The sequence below is a fragment of the Nelumbo lutea genome, chromosome 1 (genome assembly GCF_056320005.1).
Source record: "Nelumbo lutea isolate HS-2025 chromosome 1, American lotus-T2T, whole genome shotgun sequence".
NCBI lineage: Eukaryota > Viridiplantae > Streptophyta > Magnoliopsida > Proteales > Nelumbonaceae > Nelumbo > Nelumbo lutea.
Window position 1 is genome coordinate 103673352 of NC_142684.1, and position 24975 is coordinate 103698326.

General features: G+C 38.2%; 1 protein-coding gene and 1 long non-coding RNA gene across 16 annotated transcripts; one reads left to right on the plus strand and one right to left on the minus strand.

Moving 5' to 3' along the window:
• Positions 1-9977: 9977 nt before the first annotated feature.
• LOC148876518 (uncharacterized) lies at positions 9978-24361 on the minus strand. Of its 15 annotated transcripts, XR_016107111.1 has the most exons (9): positions 23508-24012; positions 23193-23254; positions 22422-22448; positions 21805-21935; positions 21324-21398; positions 15886-15947; positions 15685-15778; positions 15459-15524; positions 14803-15350 (listed from the first exon to the last, which is right to left on the minus strand). It is a non-coding gene; the product is annotated as an uncharacterized LOC148876518 (long non-coding RNA). The 15 variants fall into 15 exon arrangements; XR_016106810.1 differs by lacking the exons at positions 14803-15350; positions 22422-22448 and adding an exon at positions 9978-10413 and having other exon boundaries at positions 23508-24261; XR_016106703.1 differs by lacking the exon at positions 22422-22448 and having other exon boundaries at positions 14803-15314; positions 23508-24261.
• GTE7 (global transcription factor group E7) lies at positions 10692-14281 on the plus strand. Its single transcript, XM_088964323.1, has 3 exons — positions 10692-13270; positions 13354-13582; positions 13667-14281. The coding sequence occupies exons 1-3, from the start codon at positions 11687-11689 to the stop codon at positions 13765-13767; spliced, it is 1914 nt and encodes a 637-aa protein (XP_088820449.1). The 5' UTR covers positions 10692-11686; the 3' UTR covers positions 13768-14281.
• Positions 24362-24975: the final 614 nt, after the last annotated feature.

Here is a 24975-nt window from a genome sequence, read left to right on the forward strand (position 1 = left end):
TTGTTTGAACCAAACAAGCAGGGAGAATATAGATTATTTTGATTCGAATTTCAATTATAAATCAAAAGGACCTTCAATTCTTTACATACATACATACATACATTCTATTCAAATAGCATGATTCAGTGAGTCTAGAATCACTTACCAATAAAATATGTTCTAACCCTTTACTAACATAATCTCACACCATACATCTCATACAAGGTGGGTCCCAATCTCATGGCGAGGTGTACTGTATTAGATCAAGTTGATAGAGGATTGAAACCTGTTTTGTTGGCAGAAAATCTCAACTTGAATTCAGTAAATACTAATATGTATATAATGAGTCCAAATCTCCTCCCAACAAAAGTCCAACCCAACAGACGAATCACAAATTCAGGGCCTCAATATAAGGCCTGGTTTTTCTTTTGGTCCATGTGAGTGGTCTTTTCTTGAGAGCAAATGAAAGTCCCATTGCTAGGAGTGTAGGACAATTTGACAATAAAATAATTAGAGCCAACAGTTTTACTAGTAAACCTGTTCACGGGCCAGGCTTTGGGCCTGAATTTACAATGTATTAAGTTTGGGTCCATTCAAATTTTGGCAAAAGTCAAACCCGAAATTAGCCTAGAATACTAATAACAAGAAACAACTTTGTATTACCATTTATATATCCTTCTATATTATATAAAATTGATACTTGTCTTGAGTTATGTATAAATTATAAAAATCAATGTCTTTGAACCATCGTTGACCCAAACAGTCGGACCATCTAGACCGGAAACTATTCAGACGACCAGTTTCATTTTACCCCAAACCCAATCCCTTGTCAAAACTGTTGAATTAGTCAACGAACCATTGGCTCAGATGGTTTGACTGCTGAAACGTTCGATCCAGAGAATGGTTTGCGGTTTATTTCTTATGACAAGTTACAACCAGAATGAAAAGGGAGAAGATCTCTCATATCTGAGATCTACTAAAGAGAGAAATCAGTTGAGAGATGTGTGAGAGAGTGAGAGAGATATGAGAGATCTCAAGTTAAGGGATCTGGGAGAACAGTTTAGATGAATGAGAAGAGACTGAAATAGAGAGAGAAAGAGATAGAGAGATTTGAGAGAAATCTCATACCTACTTTCATTGTCATTTCGCCACCATCACTGCCACTGTTGCCATTGTAGTTCACCATTGTCGTCATCGTCGTCGTTGCTGCTGCAACCTACATGTGACCTCCTCTTCCTCTTCCTTCATCTTCATCTTCTTCTTTTTCTTCTTTCTCTTCTAAACTCTCTTAGCTGCCGACAACTTCTCAAATCTCTCTCATTCTCAAACGGTCAAACCTTATATCTCTTATATTATATGCATCTTACCCTAATATTCAAATATAATGGGTAAGATGACATATCACCTATTAAAAAATTTAAATCATTTAAACTATTTGACCCAGATGATCAAACTGTTGACCAAAAAACTAATGGCCAAAACGATTTCATTTTCAAATCAATTTTTAAAACCTTGATAGAAATTAAATTAGAATACCATATATCTTATATATACACAATTATATAACATATAATCTAACACTAATACTATATAAAAACAGATGCTAAAATCATGTCGTAAAATTACATCCAAATACCTAGTATTGTACATAATTATATGTAACATGTACACTTACACTTCCACTATTATAACAAATACAAAGACAATATACACAGAATGGAAGCGATGCTGTATAAATACTTTCACAAAATTATCTCAAGTTTTCAACCATCAGTCCATCACAAAGTGCTAGATCTATAGCTGAAATATCTCTTTTTTTGTGTGAAAATTAAAAGAAAAGCACATCATTACAGACTTCGTTGGCTATTGTTAAAATAGTTCATGCATGGTAGGTGCATAATAGCTGATGAAGGGTGATTTGGCCCGACCTCATAACAGGGGGACACGTGGATGCGATCTGGCATAAGCGACAACTCAGCACCAGTTCGCTATAAAGCAACCTCGGGTACCCTATTATCTCGAACTAAAGTTACTTCGAGCTAAGATCATCTCGAACTAAGATCACCTTGACACCAGATCACAACAAGCATAACTCGGTACTAAGTCACCCAGTACTTAATCTAGTTTGAGATTTGTAGACATCAGCTCAGGGATACCGATCTGCCCTCATAAGAATCACAAAAATCACTCAGTGGTTCCTGAACTCCATGGGATCACGCTTCGTAATAGCTAGCATTATCTCCCCGCCCGATTTGGGTGGAAGTGATCAACCTTATCAGTTGATAGCGGTATCCCCAATTAATGCGGAAACGGATCCCATCATGGCGAGTATCCCGGAACTAATCTACGAAACTCGTGAAGACTCCATTACATAAAGGCTCTACCCCCGGAGGCCCAAGGTACGTGTAATTTTTCTGTTCTCTAGCTCTTGCATTCTAAGCTATTATAAGCTCACAACCAAGTACTAACTTAAGCATCGGAGCAACCTCGCCAGGTAAGCAACCCCGGGTTCTCTGATTCGCGTTTTGCAGATCAACCAAGTCCACTGTCTACTAGGAGCTAGATCACCTCCAGCAGGGAGCAACCAGATTGCACAACATCAATTGGCGACGCCTGTCGGAAACGCTACAAAAAGCTAAGTTCTCATCTCCTGAAAGGTTAAGTCCTCTTCTTCCAGAAAGCTAAGTTCTCACCTTTTAAAAACTAAAGCTATCACTTTCTAATTTCCATTGTTTATGAACTCAAAGACTAAGCAGGAAGTGGCCAACAGACTAAGCAGCTATGCCGATTTTATTTCAACTCGAACAAAGCCTCATCAGTCCTCTTCGTGAGGTACCCTTTACAAGATGAGCTCTTTGTGGCTTCCGCGAGAGTTGGCAGCCAACGGACTGCATGGACGCCCTTGCCGATCGAGCCTTTGAGGGCTCCCGTGCGAGCTGGTGACCTAAAGTCAGTAGTGTTGCCCCCATAGGTCGAGCTCCCAGTAGCTTTTTGTAGGAGTGGTTGATCGACATCATTAACGAGGCTGATGCAGCGAAGCCGTAACTCCAAAGTGTCGAACTGATAAAAGACCTTGGCACCACATAAGACCTAGTCGCCTCTTCGGCATGGGCAAAACCAAGGGTAAGGAGAGTGGACTATGAGTCGCTCCCAGAGCCTAAAGGCTAAAGTGTCGAACTGATAAAAGACATCGGCACCACATAAGATCTAGTCGCCTCTTCGGCATGGGCAAAATCAAGGGTAAGGAGAGTGGACTGCGAGTCGCTCCCAGAGCCTAAGGGCCTAAGGTACCGAGCTGACAAAAGACCTCAGCACCACGTGAGACCTAGTTGCCTATATTGCGTGGATGAAACATAAAGTAGTTCACATTCAGCATGAGAAAACAAAGGAAAGACTAATTCACTCTCAACACCATGATGGATGCAAACTTGATTTCTTCATAGCCAACCTCCACCTCGGTTGCAGGCTCCGCATCAAACTCACTATTTGGGACCAGTTCAAAGGATGTTGCATCGAAGTTTACCTAGGTGGAGCGACCTAATAGAGCAGTCACACAGAACCCCCTCTTAAGAACGACATGAGGAGCTTCACTCTTGAGGTACTTAGCCGGAACGCAGAACATCTTGATGGTCACATCCCTAATAAGGTAGATTCCTCGGAGTACTTGCTCCACCTCTTCTCGAGTAGATGAATTCACTCTTGGGCCCCGAAAATAAAGATGTCGAGGTCTTGCACAAGGTTGCAAATACTTGGACTCTTCCGACTTGGGAAGCAAATTGGATTGACGCTTACAAGCTCATCGAATTAGTCATTTCATGACAAAAGGAGCAATTTACTCCCTCCGTCGAGTTACTTTCAACTCGGGAGTGGAGGCAATTGAAGAGGGCGGATTTTGCCCTCCAATGACATCGTGACACGTGGCATCTTGAAACAAATGAGTGACACCCGAAACCACTAAGGCAACAACTTAGCCAAGATGGTGGTGTCCCAAATTGGCGACCTGGCATAGACGCCGACCTGGCGACCTGGCACAGGCGTCGAACTGGCAACTTGGCGACCTGACACTGATGCTGACCTAGCGACTAGCCTTTATGCCGAACTTGCAACCTCGACCATAACTCAGGTCGGCTAGAACCACCTTGTCCAGGGCTGACCTACAACACCTCGTCCCTGCTTGAAGTGACCTCGACACAAGGAGCAACCTCCCTCGAGGGCGTGCCAGCCTGACTGAGGTCCAGGTGGCGACCTGCGAGACATGTTCGTTAACAAATTTGGCACGCATATCCCAACACTCCCATGATCCTTGGAAGTTGGCCCAGGTATCGAACATTCTGGAGGGTGGTCAACGTGCATGGAGGTTGCCTCCAGGAATCTCGAACCACTTAGACGACCTTGCGGAAATCTCGGATACGGTGCGTGAAGCCCACGCCAAACAATGCCTATATAAAGGAACCAAGCCCAATGACATGAGGGGGCAATTAAGCATATTCTAGCTCTTATACTTTATGATTTTTTAGCTCGTATTCTACTATGAGAGTACTAACTTAAGCATCAGAGCGACCTTGCCAGGTTAGCCACCTCGGGTCCTCTAACATTAATTCCTTGTAGGTCTTTAAAAAATTACAAAGCTCAACAATCAATCCAGCTCACCACCAATCAGCTCGGCACCTAGCCTGCCCCCAATTCGGCCTGGTCAACTCGGCACCTAGTCCACTCCTAGCTCGGCCTGGTCAGCTCGGCATCTAGGTCCTCACCTAGCAAAATTCTCCACTTCGGCCTTCGAGTCATCGGTCACTTGGAAGCAGATCGAATGACGAGGTCCTTAGCACAAATTGATTCATCAATAGCGACTGCGATTATATTATTAACGGTACAACTCAGGAGGGGACGGTTTTATGTCGTCTAACAAGTTATGTAGTGGAAGAAAGAATTAAAAGAGATAGAATAGTAATAGCATTATCCTTTAATTAACATCTTGCTTAGTAACTCTAAACATCATTATTTTTTGCAAGAAAAAACGGACTTTCTATTATGTACAACAGATTTTCCTCTGTACACATTATTTGTTTTTGCTCCTAGCATGCTTTCCATACTATTATATATAAGCAATTATATTCAGGTCTCTATATATTCCATTTGGCATATCTTTTCGTGCGGATTGTTAGTTTTTTAGAGATCTGGCAATCCATGTCTTTGTTTTTTTTTGTTTGGTTTGGGGATGATTTAATTGTCCAAAAACTTTGCCTCAAAAAGATGTAAGAAATCTATTTCAGACCATTTTAGAGAAACTCTAAATTTTGTCTTTTATTAAAATACCTCTCCATTGAAGTGGGACTTTAGGTAACCATGTAATTTAATCATCAGCTTGCTAATTAATTGATTAATGATTGTTATAATAAAGTCTTAACTTGATTACAGTATTGGAATTCTTACTAGCTTCACAGTTCAGCCTCAAGGCCCATTTGGGAGGGCTGAGTTGAAGTTTTGGCTAAATTGATTGAGATGCTTCGAAACAACCCATAATGAGATAAGCTATTTAAAGGGCTGAAGGGGAAAGCCCTTCAAATGACTAACTGGCAGCTCATTTGGGATCTTTGGAACTCATTTTTTACTAAAAATAACTGATACGATGTCTATGCGAGGCCTGTTGGAAAGTCAAAAGCCACTAGGCCTCAGCCTTTCCTAACATGCACTAAGCACTTGGGAGGGCTTGGGTGAACATTCAACTAAATCCGTTCAACTACTTTGAGGCGTTTTAGATAGAGGTGTAAATCGGGCCGCATTGGGTCATGCCATGCTAGCCCACGGGCTTAGTCAGTTTGTGCTTCCCTCCTTTGGGATAGGGGGTTGGCCAGGCATGGCCCATGGCCCGAGCCCATGAAGGCTTGTGTCGTGGGCTTGGGTTGGGCTATAAATTTAAACATTAGATTTATGATATAAAACATTTTAAACTAAGAAATATGGAAAATTTCTCACTTTTCTATATTAAAAATTATATTTAAAATATAAAATATTAATATTTATCCATGGTTAGGTCATTTGATTTTGGTTGGTTTACAAATGGCCAAAGTGAAATTGATCCAATTTGGTCGAATTGAGAAATTTTTTAACCAAAACCGACCTAAAATACTAGAAAACTGACCAACTCAAGTCGAGTTGATCGGGTTGGTCGGTTTCATTAGTTTGGTGAATAAACCTAACTGAAATTAATTATTTTTATTTTTGTATTATAAAAAATATTAAAAGTAGTATATAAAATATGAATAATTATTGATTATTTAAAAAGTTGAAAATATAAAACAATTGTATACTCTTATGTGATTCTATTAGGGTCATTTACACACATCTTATAGTTTTACATATTTACTTAAACCTACCTTATAATTTTCATTTTATTAAAACGTCCCATATATTTTACAACTTATTTGTTTAACCAACATTTCATTAAGGAGTGTTTGTTTTGCCATTAGGCCCATAATTTTTTATTCCAAAAATACCCTAAATATTTTTTTTGTATAGAAAACAAAATTAACCAAATATAGCCAATAGAGTGGTTGCTCGTGTCTTAAAAAGGGTAAAAATGATATTTTTTTTCTTTTAATTAAATTTATTTAAATGAACATTAGGGTCAACACTATCATTGTCCACTATCATCTAATAGAAGATTGATTAAATACATTGCAAATTATAAGTGGTGTTTTAGTAAAACTTTAGCTATAGGGTAGATTTTAGTAAATCCATGAAACTATTAGGGGTATTTTAGTAAATGACTCTTTCTATAATTTAGCTTTTGATTAATAAATCCCGTGCATCGCACGGGTCCCCGCTAGTAAATATTTAAATTCTTGTTTTCTTGTTCTAGAACTTCTAATATACAAAATGCAATTTCTAATTTTAGAAATATGAGGAGAAATAATATTAAAAGCATACTGAACATAAATTTAAGATGTGACTTGCACATCTAATATGAAATAATTTACCACTAAAACATGGTTTTAGTTGAGATTTTAAAATATTTATTGTTGAATCATTAATACTAGCATTATCAAAACAAATAGAGAAAAGTTTATTTCAATTCCATAATTTTGTAAAGCATTTAAAATATTTGTAGTAATTGTTGGGCTAGTATGTGGTCATCCAATCCTAATAAAATTTAAAATTATTTTATGTAAAAGTCAATTTTCATAATAAAATGACCAGGAACACAAATATAACTTAAATTTTATTTAGAGGGCAAAATATCAAAAGTAATTGCAACTCTAGAATTAAGATTTGATAAAACATAAAGTAAAATTTGTTTATATGAATAAAAAATTTTAAAGCATCTGATCTAATGGTATTTCAAGAAACTCTTTTAAATTGTGGATTTGTAGAATATCCTAAAAACCTTTCAAGTTTAATATTTTCAACTAATAAAAATGGTTGTTTAGCATATGCAATATATTTTACTAATTCTTCCCTCATTTTTTTTCTTGAGAATATTTAAAAGTACCAAAAACCCCACAGCAAATTTGTATTTGTAATGTTTTCTCTTTTTCTTCTTTTGTTTCTCATGGGAGAGCAAATGTTTGGCAAACGACTTTTGTCCCTTCCTCTTCACATCTTTTATTCTAAATATTTTCCAGATCGGGCTAGTCAACTTAATGCCCTTCTTTTTTTCTTTCCCATGATAGCAATACTAGGGGTGAGAGCTCTAACAACATCAATAGCATCCATATCGGTGTTGACACTAGCATACTATGATTGAACAATTGACATTGAAAATGTTAGGGAATTGGTTTCAAGAGGAGGAGTTGGCCTTTTTTTAATTATAAAATAATAAACATTAAGTTAATTGCACTTACTTGAATTGCCAATTCAGGATCTCAACATGATTTCAGCGGTTGAAGCCTCCAAGCTTCCCAAATTGCTAATTTGAGATATTTGAGCAAGCCTTTTTGTTGTTGAAACTTGAACAAAGTTGACGATTGGAGAGTAGAGAGAGAGTATGAGAATTGGTGTGATGAGAGTGGTGGAGGATAAGGGTACTTATAGGAATTGAAAATAATTCAATTACCCAAAATGCCCTAAAAACTAGTTGTTTTATAGTTGTTGAGAGGGGTATTTTAGTTATTATAAATCCATTTATCACTTTACCAAAATGCCCCCAAACTAGTTGTTATATATAATTGTTGGGGAGTATTTCTATAAAAAAGCTCAAAAAAAGCAAAAACTAGCCATTAGGGGGGTTCCAACGACTAGTTTCCTTAGGCATCGTGCTTGGTCGTGTTGTACCGTGTCGGCCTATGGACTTGGAACTCCAACCCCAACACGACTTGCAAGTTGCTTGTTGAGCCACGAGCAACATGACCTAATTTGCACCTCTAATTTTAGAAAAATGAAGCAGACAACCAAAAAAATGATTGATTGACAACCAATTTGAGCTCTCTAGATTTTTCACCAAACAAAACTTCAAGGTTGTTTCATGTAGGCCTCACCTAGAAGATAGCCCTTCAAATGACTAACGATGGATCTATTGCATGTTCCTTTGCTCTTAAAACCTCTTATCTCTTGTCTCTTAGTTATTTTAAGAGGTATCAAGTGTGTTCAGTTGTCATTTTATTTTCAGACTTAATGCATTGTACATCATGCACGGTAACAATAATGCTTACGTTTATTTTCCAAAAATACCCTAAAAGGTTGCTCTTTTTTAGTCATGTAATGATTACTTTATAATAATAATAATAATAATAACATTTATTAGTTATTATCTAATTATATAATTAGTAATGAAATAACACTTATAAATTATTATTATTATTATTATTTTATTAATTACATATGTATTACTTAGTTACCTATATCATTATTTAATTACTTTAATTAATAATTATGTACGCATTTATTACTTATTAATTAATTAATTAATGGTCAATTCTTTAAAGATATTTAATAATTTACAATTTTTATCGATTCCTCTTCTATTAATTATTTTACATTGATTTAATTAAATTGTTTAATAGTTAAACAAACTTTTCACATTCAAGGTAAAAATGGTCATTTGTTACTTTTTAGAATTTAGCATTCACATTTCAGAACAACATTATCTACATATTGATTTTAGAACCAAGAAAAAATTCATCAACTCTAATACACATCTTAAAATAAGTATTACATTTTTAGATGCATTTAGACTTCAGTGTTTAGTGCAAATGAACAGACCCTTAGATTCTTTAGATTTATTCATCAAATATATCTCATAAGTTGTCTCGGAAAGCCAAAAGTTTTTGGAACAAAAATTCCATTTAGGCTGTGTTTGGTTGCAGTGCTATTTTATTTGCCCTAGTACAAGTAAATGAGAGTGCAAATGTAAAAATATGCAAATTCTTATTTAATTTTGTTTTGGATTTTACTTTATTCTGTTCCATGTCTTAATTTACTTTATTTGTGCTGTAATCAAATAAAATAAACTAAAATTTGAAACAAAAATAGGTTAGAATTTATACTTAAATCATTTGCACTGTCATGATTTTGCATTAGTGCAAATTTATTTGAATTGCGACCAAACACAACCTTAGGAACTCCTCTCCAATGTATGATTTCGAACTCTTCTCAAACGGACACAGGGAACTCATAGTCATCGGAACAAAAAAGTTTTTGGAAAATCTTCATTCACCCCATCTTACAAATTTTTACTTCATCGTAAAGTTAACAGCAGCACTAGGGAATATAATGTGATAAGTGGGGGTATTGAAAATTTTAAATTATTGTAAGTAATTAAAATAAAATTTTGTAAAGTGAGTTTAACTCTTTCACTCGTATTTCCCCAAGTTTGTTTACTTTGAGAAGCCATACAACCTCTCCTGTACAAATACGACGCGTATAGAGATAAAGGATGCTACTCATTTCGCTGCGTCCAGATAAATTGACCCTCTTAAGCCGGGGCCGTGCACTGACGAGATCAATTCAGCACCCCAAAAGAGTGCCTCCATAACGTTTTACAACACATTCTTCCCGTGTATTGAGAACATCTCTTAAAGATATTATAAAAAATGATGATATCATCATTAAATGATGTTTACAATACATGATGTGGGACATTGTGAAGGGCAATCTGGTGGGGTCTTATTTGAACTCCGCACTGACTGAAGCCGATCCCCTTTTCGCTCGCAGATGTATATGGGCTCACGTAAAAGTCTAGCCCACGGTCCAGACTCGTCCGCTTATCTGATTTTTTTCTACTTTTATACCACGTCAATTTATAATTCTTTACCAGACCTTCATCTCATCTCACTGCCTTCTAACGAGAAAACAAAGAATCCATACGCAGAATGTCTCAAAGATCCGGTTTTTCTTTCCAATCTACGTCCACGATGTCTGCCACTTCTACCTCTAGGGCTCTAACCACGACGTTATATTTGTCACATCATCGACTCCGGTCTGATTCGGAATAGCCTATCAAAAGGTCGGATCCGGTTCGAGTCAGACTTAGACCCAAAACCGTCCTTATAAAAATTGGAATAACTGGTCTGACCCGATTATACTAACAGAATTTTGTTATCATTGATATTTCCATGTAAATAATAATTGAAATTTTGGTTTTTAATAATATAACCTTAGAAAAAATGACAGTAAAACTATAAATTATTTATGTTTAATAAGTATTTTTAATCAAAATAATCTTACATATTATCTATTAAATTTACTCTTTTAGACAAAATAAAATATAATAAAAATTATAAAAAACTAAACAACCTTCATATATTATTAACAAAACAATCAGTTCAGATCTAATAACCAAAACCGATTCAATTACGGACAAAATGACAGAACCAGAACCGACATACCCGGTTCGATTTGATAGGTCAGAGAGAACCGATCACGGCTCTGTAACTCCAGCGGCCCAGATCCAGACGGCCTCTTTTTGGTTTGTGTTGAAGAGAGATGCATAAAACTGATAAAAGTGAACCAAAACGGGAGCCCGGACCCACAGCATTAAACGTAGGCATCAAACAAAGCACCCGTGTGACATGATGCTTCCACGTGGTATACATAATACCATACCATTTCCGGCGCTGACTTGGCATAGACGGATTTTGGCGGGAGAAGATTCCGCAACCGCAACAAAAGATATTTTGCCGGGACCTGCCAGCTGGAATTTTTCCACGTGAGCTCGGATGGGGACCCCACCTTCCAGAAACCAAATGCAAAATGCAGTAGTCATTCGTCCCAAATTCACGCCAAATTCAATTCCCGCTCGGCAAACTTTGACGGCTTGTAATATGACACGTGTCCACACCTCAAATCCCAGCCATCCGTGACAGATGGGACGGTCAGAAGCTCGGGCAGAAGGTAAGACACTGAAACCGTTCGATGAATGGCTAGAAATACATCGACGGACTGTAACCAAACTAAGGTCAAGACGGGCAGATCTAATTGCCTTTAAGAGGTGTAGTTGCCGCCCTTTCGTTCCTCGCTCCATTGAGGGTCTTCGAAACCCTCGTCTTCACGCTGCCCTTTCTCCTTATTTTTTATTTTCTTTTAATTTCCTTCCTTCTCCGGCTGTCATCCGGCGATAACTGCTCACTTGCCGGAAAATCTTTTGGTATTCCTTGCCCTTTTTCCCCGTGCTGATGCAGTACCTCATCATTTCTCAGCCATCTACAGTCGAGCTTTCTTGCCGGATGTTCGCCGGAGTCCGATCAATCTGATTTAATCTCGTGCATGCATGGCGTCCGCTCTCTTGGCCAGTCGGAATGAGCCGTATTGGGGAGAACGGAAGGTTTATATGAGGAAAAACCCTAGTTCTAACCCTCTCCTTAAGGCCAACCCTAACCCTAACTCCAACCCTAACAAGTCGATCTATGGCCCTCCAAAACAAATTCATGGCCGGCAGGCTGATGAATCAGCGGGCGTTTCTCCGGCACTGTCAAACGATTCGTCTTCACTGAAAGGGAAATCGATCAACCACAACAATCGAAGAGAATCGTCACTTGGGGGATACGTTACCTTCAATATCGCAGCTTATTCGAGAAGAGAGCTAAAGGAGCTCAAGAAACGCCTGATCTCGGAGCTAGAACAAGTCCGGAGCTTGAGCAGCCGGATCGAACTGAGAGAAATCCAATCTAGATCCGGTTACAGCGCTTCTGGCGGCTATGGAGGTAAGGAAGTCACCTCTGCAACAAGGCCGCCTTTACATCTAAACCAATCCTTAGATTCATCAGGTGCCGATGGAGCAAAAGAGAAACGGACTCCGAATGCGAACCAGTGCTATGGGCACTCTGATTTTGTCACGGGAAAGGAGAGAATGCCTCCTGATGGCAAGAAAGGTTCAGGGAGCAAACGTCCTCTTCCTCCGGCCTCTGGCAGAGACCCAAAGCGGGCAGCATTAGAACCCGCCCCAACGGGCAAGCTAATTTCCGGTGCAATGAAGCGCTGCGGGCAGATCTTGTCCAAATTGATGAAGCACAAGCACGGATGGATCTTTAATGTCCCTGTTGATGTTGATGGCATGGGGCTTCACGACTACAACCAGATAATCAAGCACCCAATGGACCTTGGAACCGTTAAGACGAAGCTTGGCAAAAATCTCTATGCATCGCCTCTTGATTTTGCCTCTGATGTTCGATTAACCTTCAACAATGCCCTTGTATATAATCCTAAGGGTCATGATGTTTATAACATAGCGGAGCAGCTGCTGGCTCGCTTCGAGGAGATGTTTAAGCCTTCTTACAAGAAGTTCGAGAATGAGCAACAACGCATGATTGCTGTCTCCACCCACGCCGCGACTACAATTGCTGCCTCTGCGATGGAGATGCGACGAAACTCTTGGACTCGAGTTCCAACACCGGAGAGGTCAAGAAAACTTGAACACGCTCCGGTTTCAACAGCAAGGCAGGCTCCAGTATCAAATCCCCCACCAAACCCACAGGCGGCACAGAGACCAGCTCAAACGCCCCCATCGGCTGCTATGAAGCCACTGATGGCAGCAAGGTCTGCCATGGTAAAGCAGCCAAAGCCGAAGGCAAAGGATCCAAACAAACGGGAAATGAGCTTTCAGGAGAAAGAAAAGCTGGGAAAGAACCTCGAAAGCCTCCCAGACGAGAAGATGGTACAGGTGTTGCAGATCATAAAGAAAAGAAACGCTAAATTGGCGCAGCAGGGGGATGAGATCGAGCTTGATATTGAAGTTCTGGACACTGAGACGCTTTGGGAGCTTGATCGTTTTGTATTCAATTTCAAGAAGATGATGAGCAAGATTAAGAGGCAATCAATTGCTACCACCCCGCTTTCCGTGGCCCAAGACAGCCAGGTAATGACATTGTTAATCTAGGGCTTGATTGTTTGATGTTTCCCCACCTTCTTGGTTAGTGACATTGTTTTTACTTGAAGCAGGCTTTGGTAGATGAGAAAACTGAGGCAGCAGCAGCCGCAGCAGCAGCAGCTCCAATGTCAGCTTCTGCAAAGAAGGTTAAGAAAGGGGAAACAGTGGAGGAGGATGTTGATATTGGGGAGGATATCCCAACAAACAACTTCCCCCCTGTGGAGATTGAGAAGGATGCTGGCTGTGCGAGCAGATCGAGCAGCTCTAGCAGTTCAAGCAGTGGCTCATCCTCATCCAGCGGTATGAAAACCATTACCTTATCTCTCCATTGTTTACCTGTCTTTTGGGTGTCGTTAGGGAGAGCTTATTTTGTAGTTGTTGCAGATTCGGATTCAGGAAGCTCGTCTGGAAGCGATTCTGATACTGATGAGGCACAGTCCCCTTTTGTCGAGTCAAGAGTTTCGCCCAGGACCCAAGGAAGTTAAGTAGGAATGGTGGGCGGATGTGGAATGATCCAATCAAAACTGGGAGACGGCCAGGAGACGGCCAGGCGTTGAATTGGGGGAAATGAAGATGGAATGGAGAGTACAGCTTCTCTCATTCACATAAGCTGCGTTGCAATTTCTGCCGTTGTGTTGTGCGAGTTTATACAAGATGGTGAAGCTCAGGTTCTTCTCTGTGGGTTGTGTTGGTTTTTCCGATTTTTTTCCTTTTGGTGGTTGCAGTGGAAAAAGGGAAGGTGGGGGGGAGCGGTGCAGAGTTGGCTCTGGCGCTCCTTATTTTGTAATATATGTAAAAAAGAGACGGGGTTCAAAAACAACTGAGATAAAAGAAGATTTAAGAGATAGATCTGTTGACTGTCGAGATTGAGTTTGTGTAGGTATTTAGGTTAGTGGACCCACAAAATCAAAGAGAGGAGATAGAATTGAGATACTTAATTTTGTACCATTCAATATCACCATATGATTTTCTAATCAGAGAGAGCTTTTGACAAATCAATTCTTTTCTTCCTTGAGGTTTGATCCATTAATCCATGGGCAACAAACACCCACTGCTTGGCAAGTTGGCGACGGTACTTAACAGAGCAATGATAAAAAGAACAAGGCTTCTTCCCCCCCACCCTCAGAAGGGAAAACACGTGGCGTTGCCTTTCTTTTTAAGGATTAAGGCATAATACTTAAAACAGCTAGTAACGCTTTGAACCAACTTTCTACGGCTACAACTACCGCTTTTCTTTGGCCATCTCCAGGGTCCAATTAATTATTGTTGCAACACCCATTGCAACAATGTGCTTTTGCTCGCTCTTGCGGGGTTTCAACCATTGTTGCAGCAGCACCCATTGCAATTTCTGCAGGTTTCTACCCTGGACAATTCTCTTTCACTGGTTTTTGCTTGATAATTTCTAGGAACTAGAATCTTATATTTCTAAAGCTATCACTTATCAGTATGAAGAGAAGAAAATCATCATCTATCAACAACCAATTACAGGAGCCGGCAGGGTGCGACCACGGAGGGTACAGTTGAGGAATCATTTCTTTTATGGTGAAACATCAATTATGATCTGGTAGTGTTTAAAGAGGCAATAATGAATCCCCATAACCATCTGCCTTATATGTTAACCATCTTACTGGATAACTTAATACATAAATAAAAAGCTCAACCCTATAGGGGTTATCCGAATTTAGGTTTCAACAGAACTAAATGGACGAGGAAACTTCCACCTTGTCTGTATGTGGTGCAGCTATGGCGTTTTCCACCTTTGGTGCTTTTTGCTTGCCAACAGTCTTTGTTTCAAGGAATTGGCAACCAGTCAAGTCAAATCAGAATCAGAGATGCTTGCTTTGCAGGCGGGGTGGGGGGTGTGTGTGGGTGGGGGGGTACATATCTCACTCATGGGTTGCAAGTCCTACTCGTTACTAGTATGGTGATTGGTGATCAGTCTTTGATTTGGGAAACCTGACATGTGCAGATTTGTTCAAGAACATTATACTATTCAATAACGCCCCCCTCCCCCTCTTCTTTTTTTGGTGCCCTGATGATAGATATAGCAAAAGAAACAAACTAATACCTGCTTGGCAAAGTGGGCAGAAATTTAATGATAAAACAAAATGCCAATAACCAGTAGAAATGTGAACCTTGAAGCATTTTTTTTTTGTCCTGCCAAAAACACTAATACCTGCTTGGGCCTTGGCAAAGGATAAGAATCACTTGTCTCAGTGTAATTTGCTACCCAATACCCATCCTGAAAGAACAGAATATGGCTGAGGAAACTTAACTGCGAAGATTGAGGAAGCAGCCTTGAATAAAAGAAAGGGTTTTCAAGGAAAGTTTTTACTTTCAAGATTGACTGAAGAAACAAACAGGAATTTTAATGGTAGGGAAATAAAAATAGGACTATGAACCTGTCATCTCATAGATAGCATCATTGGCCTAAAATACACTGAAGCTGCTTTGTTTGCATGGCCAGAGCACAAGGAAACACCAATTCTAGTGGGGCTGCAACCAAGATAGAGGAGAATTTTAACTTTTAAGTCAACATGATATGCATTTAATTGAATATCAATTTGCATTTCAAAGGGCAAAATGAGCTTGTACATACACACCATTTCCCAAGAAAATATGCACAGATAGCAGTTCCAGGTCTGTGAAGCACCAGGGTTACTTTCTGTTTGAGGAAGGAAAAGCAATTGACAAAAAATTAGATTTCCATCTAGAGAAGTAGATGAGGGGAATGTTTATTATATGATATTCTCCTAATCACTAATGTATAGAAATTTTAACAAGAGAAAGGAATTGGTGGCTCAGAGCAAAATGAGTAGTACATAGCATGTTTTGCAGATATTAAGTGGAAATAAGAGTATTAAGGACAGTTGGTATAAATTAAAGGAAAAACCATTTAAATGAAACAGAGGGGTGCCAGACATACAATTGAAGGATAAAAGTCATAAGACTATTGATATTGAGAGAAAAAGATATAGGCTGAAGTTGGGTAATATCTGATGTTCCAGAGCACAAAGCTTCAGGTAAAATGAGAGGAAAGCAACAAAAAGCACAATTTTGGGTAAATATAGAAGCATCAATTTAAAGAATATTCAGGAGATTTAATAAAAGGATCCTAATGATCATGTGGGAAGATAATGAAAAATAAGAGAGGTTGTATGGAGAACAAGAATTTCGAGAAAGAAGTTAGATAAGGGACGCAATCTAGAAGTTTGTGAGGTCAACCCAAGTTAAGATTTGATAATGGAAAATGTTTGCATCAAGAGATAGTAGGGAGGAATTGAACATAACAGGTGCCAAAAATAAGTTGGTAAGACATAAGACAGAAAATGGGTCAGGTCCAATTTAGAGGCAAGTGATAAAATACTCAATACTGTTGACAAAATAATGGAAACAGAACAGGCCCAAATTATTAATATTCAAATTATTTATGTTAGTAATACAGCTAACATCTAATGAAAATTCCCCAAAATTCAAAGTCATCCTTAGTGCCAACATGACCAGTCACAGTCAACTACAAAAGATGGATACACTTAATATATGAGAACATTGATATATGATACAAGAACATTGTTAGGAAGCTAAATCTATCTGAGCCCCTTTTTGGGAACACTTAAAATAAGTGCTTATTCGAATAAGTATTTATTTTAAATGGTGGGACCACACAATAAGTGGAAAATAAGCACTTATTCATGTTTGGAAAAAAACCCAGAATAAGTGCTTATTTTGAAAACAAGCATTTCAAAAATAAGCCAGAATTGTGTGGCTTTAAGTGCTTATTCAATATGAGTACTTATTTCTTTTTCTGGAACAAGACTGTCCCCAATGTTTTGTTCATTCTCCAGGGGCTGCCCCTATCTTTAAAAGAAGATTACTGTTCACCTCTCTCTCTCTCTCTCTCTCTCTCTCTCTCTCTCTCCTCTTGTTCCTTCTACCGTCATAACTGAGTCTTTCCAGAACCACCACTGTCTCTCTCTCCTTTTATTTATTTATCTCTTTCTTCTTCCCCCTCCTCTCTCTCTCTCTCTCTCTCTCTCTCTCTCTCTCTCTCTCTCCTTTTTTCTTTCTTTCCTCCTCTCTTCCTCACACCACTGCTGTGGTGAACATGGAAACAGGTTCAGTTATGGGAAAAGTATTTATTTATATTTTTTATTTGTCTTTGTATTTATCCAATATATGACTGTTAAGTTAGGCTATAATTGTCATTTCTGCAAAAAATACAAGTACTTAAGAGATAAGTGGCTCACCAAACACTGCAACACAAATGAGTATTTAAAATAAGTAGAAGTGATTTGAGAAAAGACCTCCCAAACACTAATATGTACTTATTTAAATAAGTACTATGACATTATACAGACAAAAGTAAGTTCTAAATAATTTAAAGGAAAGATGAAACTATGAAGTATGAGAAGTAGTCCCAACTTTACATGAGAAATCAAGCAAAAAAATCATTTACAGATCCACTACGTCAAAGTTACAAAGAAAAAAACTACCAAAGTTCTCTCCCAAAAGCTGCTGGCAAACACATACAAATGCCTATAAACTAGGAAATTAATCCAACATGGAAAGACTTTTCTACCCAGTTGTTACACAATGACCACTCTGGAAGCCCTCTGTTCAACGAAAGACCTTTCGGATTTAGAGACATCTCTTCAAATCTATATGATAGGTAAGTTCCATTTAATGCACATATACTTCACCATATCAGCAAAAGTAAGATTCAGATAAGCAAAGGGTTCCTAGAACTACTTGTATACCATTCATAGTTTTTTTTTTTGTGTGTGTGCATCAGTTCATTCAAGTATATTTATTGGTATGTGAGCAAAAGGCATTTTCCAAGGACGTATAATAATTAAAAAAAAATAATATGGACTTGACTTAGTTTTTAATTTCGCAAAATCTGTTTTGAACACTTCATATTGGTGTTGGACACTGAAACACATGATGGTGTATAGATCCGAATGATCTGGACCTTTAAATGACACAAGAAAAAGATACCAGTCTAGAATTATGTGTTATTGGATAGATAGATTTCATTGCAAAAATTTGGACCTTCAAATAAGGAAAGAATTTCCCCCTTTCTTATTTTGTAGATAACTATAAGTTGCATTGGACAATGAGCTGAAAACTTTGGCTGTTGGGGGCCAACAACCTGGGCTGTTGTGAATGTTCTTGGGCATGACACGTCAACCCATTCAGTCCCCTGCTTGTCTTTTTGGTCAAAAGAACATTGAGGACAATTACTCTTTTACCTCACATTCATGGTAACGTGTCATGCGCAAGAATGTTCCTAGCAGCCAAAGTTTTCCTGACAGTGAGGGTTATGGGTTACCTTAAATACTTTAATTACATCATTTCTTACAATTGAAAATCTAGTTGTTTATCACTGTAAAGAATATTATCAAATGCAAAGACTTATCTTAGCAGGAAATTTACTATGAGGTTAGCAAGATCAGTGACCTCTGTTCCATATACAAAGCATCTGGTTTACAACTCTGTGGTTCACTTGAATTTTCTAGTCTAATTTTACCAGATTTTGGAAGATATCTGTATCCTATGTCTCTTAGCCTAAGTCTGGTGCTATTAATCTCTATCACCTTAGAAGTCCGAACCTTGCAGGTGTTTGTAGAGGAACCAACATGGAATTTCAACAATGTTCAAGTCAACGTTGGGCCTTTGTTTTGCCATTATCCATGATATGTCTGCAACATCTTTCAAAGTCTGCTAACTTGATTTTTGGATTTAAAGAGTGAGCTTGCTGCTATTTTTCTCTAAAATCAAATAGATGATTCCCTGATGGGAATGAGACTCTCTCCAAAGTTGATGTATTCTTATAGTGCTGACCAAAGCCAACTGAAAGGAGGAAACATAGAATAGGCCTATTGTAGTACCAATTGTAGATGTGTGCATTCCTCTTAATCAAAATAAATGTTTCTTCAACTGACAGGGAAGGGCATGAGAATGAACCACAAAATTCCACCACTCCCTCCTAAAAACCAAGCACCAAACTTTCCTTTCCCACAAATCATTTTAACTGTCTTCAAACTGATCCATTTTTTAAGAAAGAAAAATAATTCTTACGAACGGTTATCAACATTTTTCCCAGATATGAGTTAGAATTACAAACTAGCTTTAAATAGAATGATTGGCGAAACATGATTCATGTAGCCAGCCCCATATAGTTGGGATAAGGCATGGATGATGATGATGATGAGTTAGAATCACAAACATAGCACATTTTAAGATAAGTTATAATAGGAAAAAAAGGAAGGGAAGGCAAGATAAAATAACTCTTTAGAATCCCACATAAGAAATCCCCAAGTAGGAACCCTGAAGCCACCCACCTAACAATGGAGATAAATGTAAGAGCTCAAAAGAAAACAATCCTTGCTAGCATCACTTCACAATATCTCTGAAGCCAACATTTAGGGATCCCTAGTGACACCTCATAAGAAGCCCATATTTAGGGATCTCTGAAGCAACCTGCTTGACAATAGAATAAATGTGAAGTGCTGACAACAGAATAGTCCCTGGAACCATCATGTTCCCAGTCACAAGTCCAATTTCTGAGTGGCTTAAAGGAACTGATAACAAACTGCCCAAGGAAATAAAAAATGTAATCATGGGAAGTTCAACCTTGATCCCATCACTATTGCCCCATGGCATGTAAAAAGATGGTTCAGTTCCCCTGTAATATCTCCTTTCTGATTTGTTTCCACGATGTGAATAGATCCCATCCTTTGCATCCTTAATAAATACAGTTTATGGAAGTAACTATCATGACTATAAACATTTACGCATCCATATGATAACTTCCAAAGAATTAAGCTATTTGAGAACATAATATAATGCAACAGACATCATTTTTAGTTTGTACCATAACAGCATTTTCTTCTGGAAGAAAGCAATCTGTGCCTGTCTATTGAAGCCATTAAACAAACAACTTGAAATAGCATCTGCACCAAGTTTTTTTCCTCATTCTCAGGCCTTTTTGGGTTTCAGTGTCCAATAAAAAGCTCAAAATGGGTTTTTACAATTGACAGAAATGTTGTTCTCTATAAGTGAGAGCAATATTGTAAGAGTTGGACTGTTCATAAAACCAGTAAGGCCACCAGGTCACAGGTTAAGCAGTTCAACCACTGAGTTGACCCAGTGACCCATGATATCATATATATATATATATATATGATATTACATACCGTAACATGTGTATTGGTTGTGATTTAAAGGTCATTTTTCTGATCTCCATTCAAGTGATTCAGGTTCAAGTCTTGTAAATCATGTTTTTCTATACATGTTTGCTGTCTGTCATCTCTCTGAGACAAATTATATCGATATCAATTACAATAAATAAATGTCATAATCTTGTTGTCCAATGTTTGATTTAAAATTGGAGACCCTTGAATGAATATGCACCCTTTGCATGATACACTTGCAATAAGGTAATTCAAGCACCAAGGAGAACCTAAATTACCAGTAACCTCATAATAAATCTAAATCTGCACCCTAGTCATGTACTTTGCCTTTATTGCTTTTGCTTTGTTACCAAAAATAATCTAGATGTGAAACTATATTTCATAAGAAGGGAACATCAACACTCAACAAACGCTTTATATTTTCTCCATGTGGAGAAGGACCCATATCCCCAATAAATGCTTACCACATAAAAGGGTTTTTGTATGGAGCAATTCCAAGTAACATCCTATCTTACTCTTGATCACCTTCAAAGGGACGTTTTGAACATGGTATGATCAAAACAGATGCACCCTATACCAATGACAGATTTTTATGAAGTCTACTAGTTGGAATTAAATCCAAAACGTAAAGACCTAAGAAACGAGGCATAAACAAAAATTCCACAAGGGCTGCAACGCATATTTGTATGAACTATCAGAACCAATTGTAGTGTCTTGTAATCTGGAAACCAAGTAGACAATAGGATAGTAATGGAATCTTACAATTGATAGAGGATGCAATAATGATTAAAATTTTGGAGTTTACATATGACACTCAATCTTGGTAATATGATTGGCATACTAACCCCAGAAGTTAGCTCAGCCAAATTCTGCACAAGGAAAAGGATGCAACTTGTCCATGGAAGCCAAAGCCTCATCTTCTGTGTGAAAATGAAATATTTCAGAAGTATGCAGCATTGGATAATATAATATTAGGTTTTCCCCTATGAAGAATGGTGCATCCATTCTATCAAACTATTGCGTTTTTCACTTAAAAAAAAGACATTTTTATCAATCTCCTTATGAAAGAAAATATAGGAGAAATAGGAAAAAAGCAATCAAGTAGAAGACTAGAAGTGCCAGTGTGAGGAAAAAAAAAAGCAAAGTGGCATAGGATGAGTTCCAGGTATAGCCAATATCTGAGGAAGTACACTAGTGCAATAAATTTTAATGGTAGTTAGAGAGTTTAAAAAAGAAGAAGACAGTGTTAAGCAACTAACTAGTTAGGAGCTTGCCACCCAAAAACAGAATTGATGTATACACTAATTTTAGGGAAGTAGTATGCACCTGTAATTAAAAATAGTAACTCCCAAATCTGAAGTGAATGAATTGGTCATCACCTCCAGCACTTTCTGATGCTCTACTATTGTTGCTTGTGATATGATCCTGTCCGATCTGTTCATGCTTCATATTGTTCTCTGGTGGATAAACAAACAATGAAAACTGGAGAAACCATATCCAAATCAATCTAAGGGTCACCCACCCAGCACCAAAAAAAAAAAAAAGAAGGTGCCATCACACTCTCTTACAACCCTACAAGTAAGCATTTGGTTAGCTAAACGGGAAAAATCACAAATAGTATGGACTGAAAAACTCCCACCCCAAAAGTTAAGAAAATAAACATCTGGTTGGCTGAAACCAGACTGCAGAAGGCCTAATCTAAGTTGTGCAATACTGGAAAATTTTCCCTTCAATATCAATGTTTCTTGCTTCCTACAAACTATCTTTCAAAATATGGAACAATATTGATAACTTCAGGCAATAGAAATCAATACTGTTTTCATAAATATGTATGGATGTTGATTTTCATTTCCTTTTTCCAAACATTGTCTTCTTGAACATAATTTAGACTCATGACAACAGATCCAAGGAACCTCCTCATCACAAAGTTTGGGAAACATAACTATAGTTCGAGATCACCAACTGGATGGCTGCATAACAATTGAGGAAAAAAGAATTAAGAATTCGGCCCCAACTTTTTGAGATTCAAAGGAAATAAAAGAAATTACATCCAATAAATCATTAAAAAAAGGAATTGGCAAATGACAACCATGAATTTTTCTAGAATATTCTGACAAGTGGGAGTCCATCTTCAGGACAATATTTGATTATGAATAAATTACAAGCCAAATAAGCCTCCAATAATTAAATGGGAAATTTTACCATAACATATTCTGTGGTCCCTTGTAAGCATAAATGAGCAAAACTTTATCTTTTCTTTATTCCTTCTTTTTTCTTATCTTTTTCTGGTAGGTGGAGGTGTGCTTGGGTCGTTCTGCTTCAATTCGTGGGAGAAGAAAAAAAAATATAAGGTGTTCTTCAGAGTTGAGAGGAGGAGGATAGAGATCAAGAGATCCATCGACCCAAATGAATCCATTAGTACTCATAAAGAAGGAAGACCAAGAAAAAGAAAGAGAAGAAAATAATCTTTCTGAGCAAAACTTCCATCTTTTTTGTTGGTCGGGGGAGGTGGTGCTGGGGTGGGGGCGTTCTGCTTCAATTCGTAGAAGAAGAACAAAAAAAACGCGGAGTTCTTCAGAGTCGAGATGCGGAGGGCAACAGAGTTCAAGAGGACAATCGATCTAAATGAACCTACTAATGCTCCAACAGAAGGAAGACCAAGAAAAAGAAAAGAGAAAAATGTTCTAAACAAGAAGAAAAAACAGGGATCATACCTGAGTATGTGTTCAGATCACCACTCAAATAACAAATCCTCAATGAAAATCTGACTCAGAACCTGCACTAAAACGATGAAGATTATTAATCACTTCTTCCCTTGTGGTAAAAAAAGTTTTTGTTTTTAAGTTGATGTTTTATTTATTTATTTTAGCATCAGAAAGCATGATCACACTTAAAACAACGACTGAGAAACATTGTTTTTGACTATTTTCAGAGAAGGGCTGTTGAATCTTTTTAGGGTTCATTGGTTCAACCAATTTAAGACCCAGATCACACAATAACACACCTCAACGTAATTTCCAACACTTAACTGAATGACAGCAGCAGTTGATTGGATTGACGCAAGTTGAAGAAGGTGAGAGGGAGATAGGACCAGCCAGGCAGCCACAGCCAGACCCTTGCACGGAACGGAATGTCGATTCGCCCTACAACTCTACTTCGTACATCACACATCAAACTAAATGGGCCCCCTAATTCCAGAATTCCTATTACTCTCTTTAACTATTTTTTTTATTCACATTAAAAAAACATATCCATCCACAAAATTGTGTAAGTTTTCCACACCTACAAATATTTCAGTTATTATTTCCATTCCTTTTATAGCGAAAACTCTATTTTTCATTGTAAGAGGAAGAAGATATAACCACGATTTTATTATGTTCCTGTAACTACAATCCAAGTCTCATGGTCTCATCAAAAACAAAAAAATAAAAAATGAAACTTCAGTGGCCATCGCTTTTCCCTTCCATAACTCATCAGTGCAAGCCGGGAGAAAACGATGGTCTTCGCTCCTTGGAGTCTCAGACTTGCATCGATGAGAAAGGAAAAAGAAGCATGGCGATGGCGGTATGTATCATTTTGGGTAGTGGTACTGGGCTAGCCCGGTCATGGACATGGAGGACCATGGCATTTATTATTACTTTGAGCCGGACCCAGAATCAAAGGTGCTGCAACTGCAAGCCAACGACATGCCTCGTGACTTCTGTGGCAATGGGGGATAAAAGCATAAACATGCACGGACTGAGACAGACGCAGACATATAACTGCGAAAGCACGTCGGATGGCGTAGACGCAGGCAAAGTCAGCACCTTCGTACGAAAAGGCTTGTGTCATCTAGGTAGAGTTTGGTAAATTGCGCAAACCTACCGTACTTTTTTACGGTGGGCATTTATTTGAATAAACGATGTCACATACGTGCCGCTTCATCGTATTCCCTACGCAAGGGTAGACTTTGGTTTACCGTTTACGTGCCTTTTTATTACGGTGGAATGACCAATCAGGTCAGATCAGAATTTTATAGTCTCAAAATATAGGGAAAATGCATCCTAATCGTGAATTAATGCATAATTAACGGGCAGGTTGTGGTTTATAGGAGAGAGGGATAATAGGTAGGGGGGGGCTGGAATTCAGAATTCTGCATCGGATGCTTCTCCGTTTTATTATTGGGAAGCTTTATTTTAGCATTTATGCGAAGATAGTTATTTATTTACTCATTTGTTAATTTGGCATCTAATGGCGTGGAACGGGTTTATCATTGTTTTTCTTGGTTTTTCAAACAAATAAAGTATAAAACATTTAGTCAATAAATGTTCATAGTTACAAACACATACTTTATGTAGGTGTTTGGCATCTAAATGTGCTTAGCTATCACTGATGGAGCGCGATCCGGCCGGTCTTAACTGTCCACGACCTTGCTTCTGAACGGGGTAGCAGGGAACCTGAAACGGAGGAGATGGAGAAGCTTCGGGCGGAACCCGGTGTAGAGGCTCCGAAGCTCAA

Coding starts and splice junctions, on each gene's coding strand:
- GTE7 (XM_088964323.1), top strand. CDS start 11,687: ATGGCGTCCGCTCTCTTGGCCAGTCGGAATGAGCCGTATTGGGGAGAA. Junction 13,271..13,353: donor CCGTGGCCCAAGACAGCCAG/GTAATGACATTG, acceptor TACTTGAAGCAG/GCTTTGGTAGATGAGAAAAC. Junction 13,583..13,666: donor TGGCTCATCCTCATCCAGCG/GTATGAAAACCA, acceptor TAGTTGTTGCAG/ATTCGGATTCAGGAAGCTCG.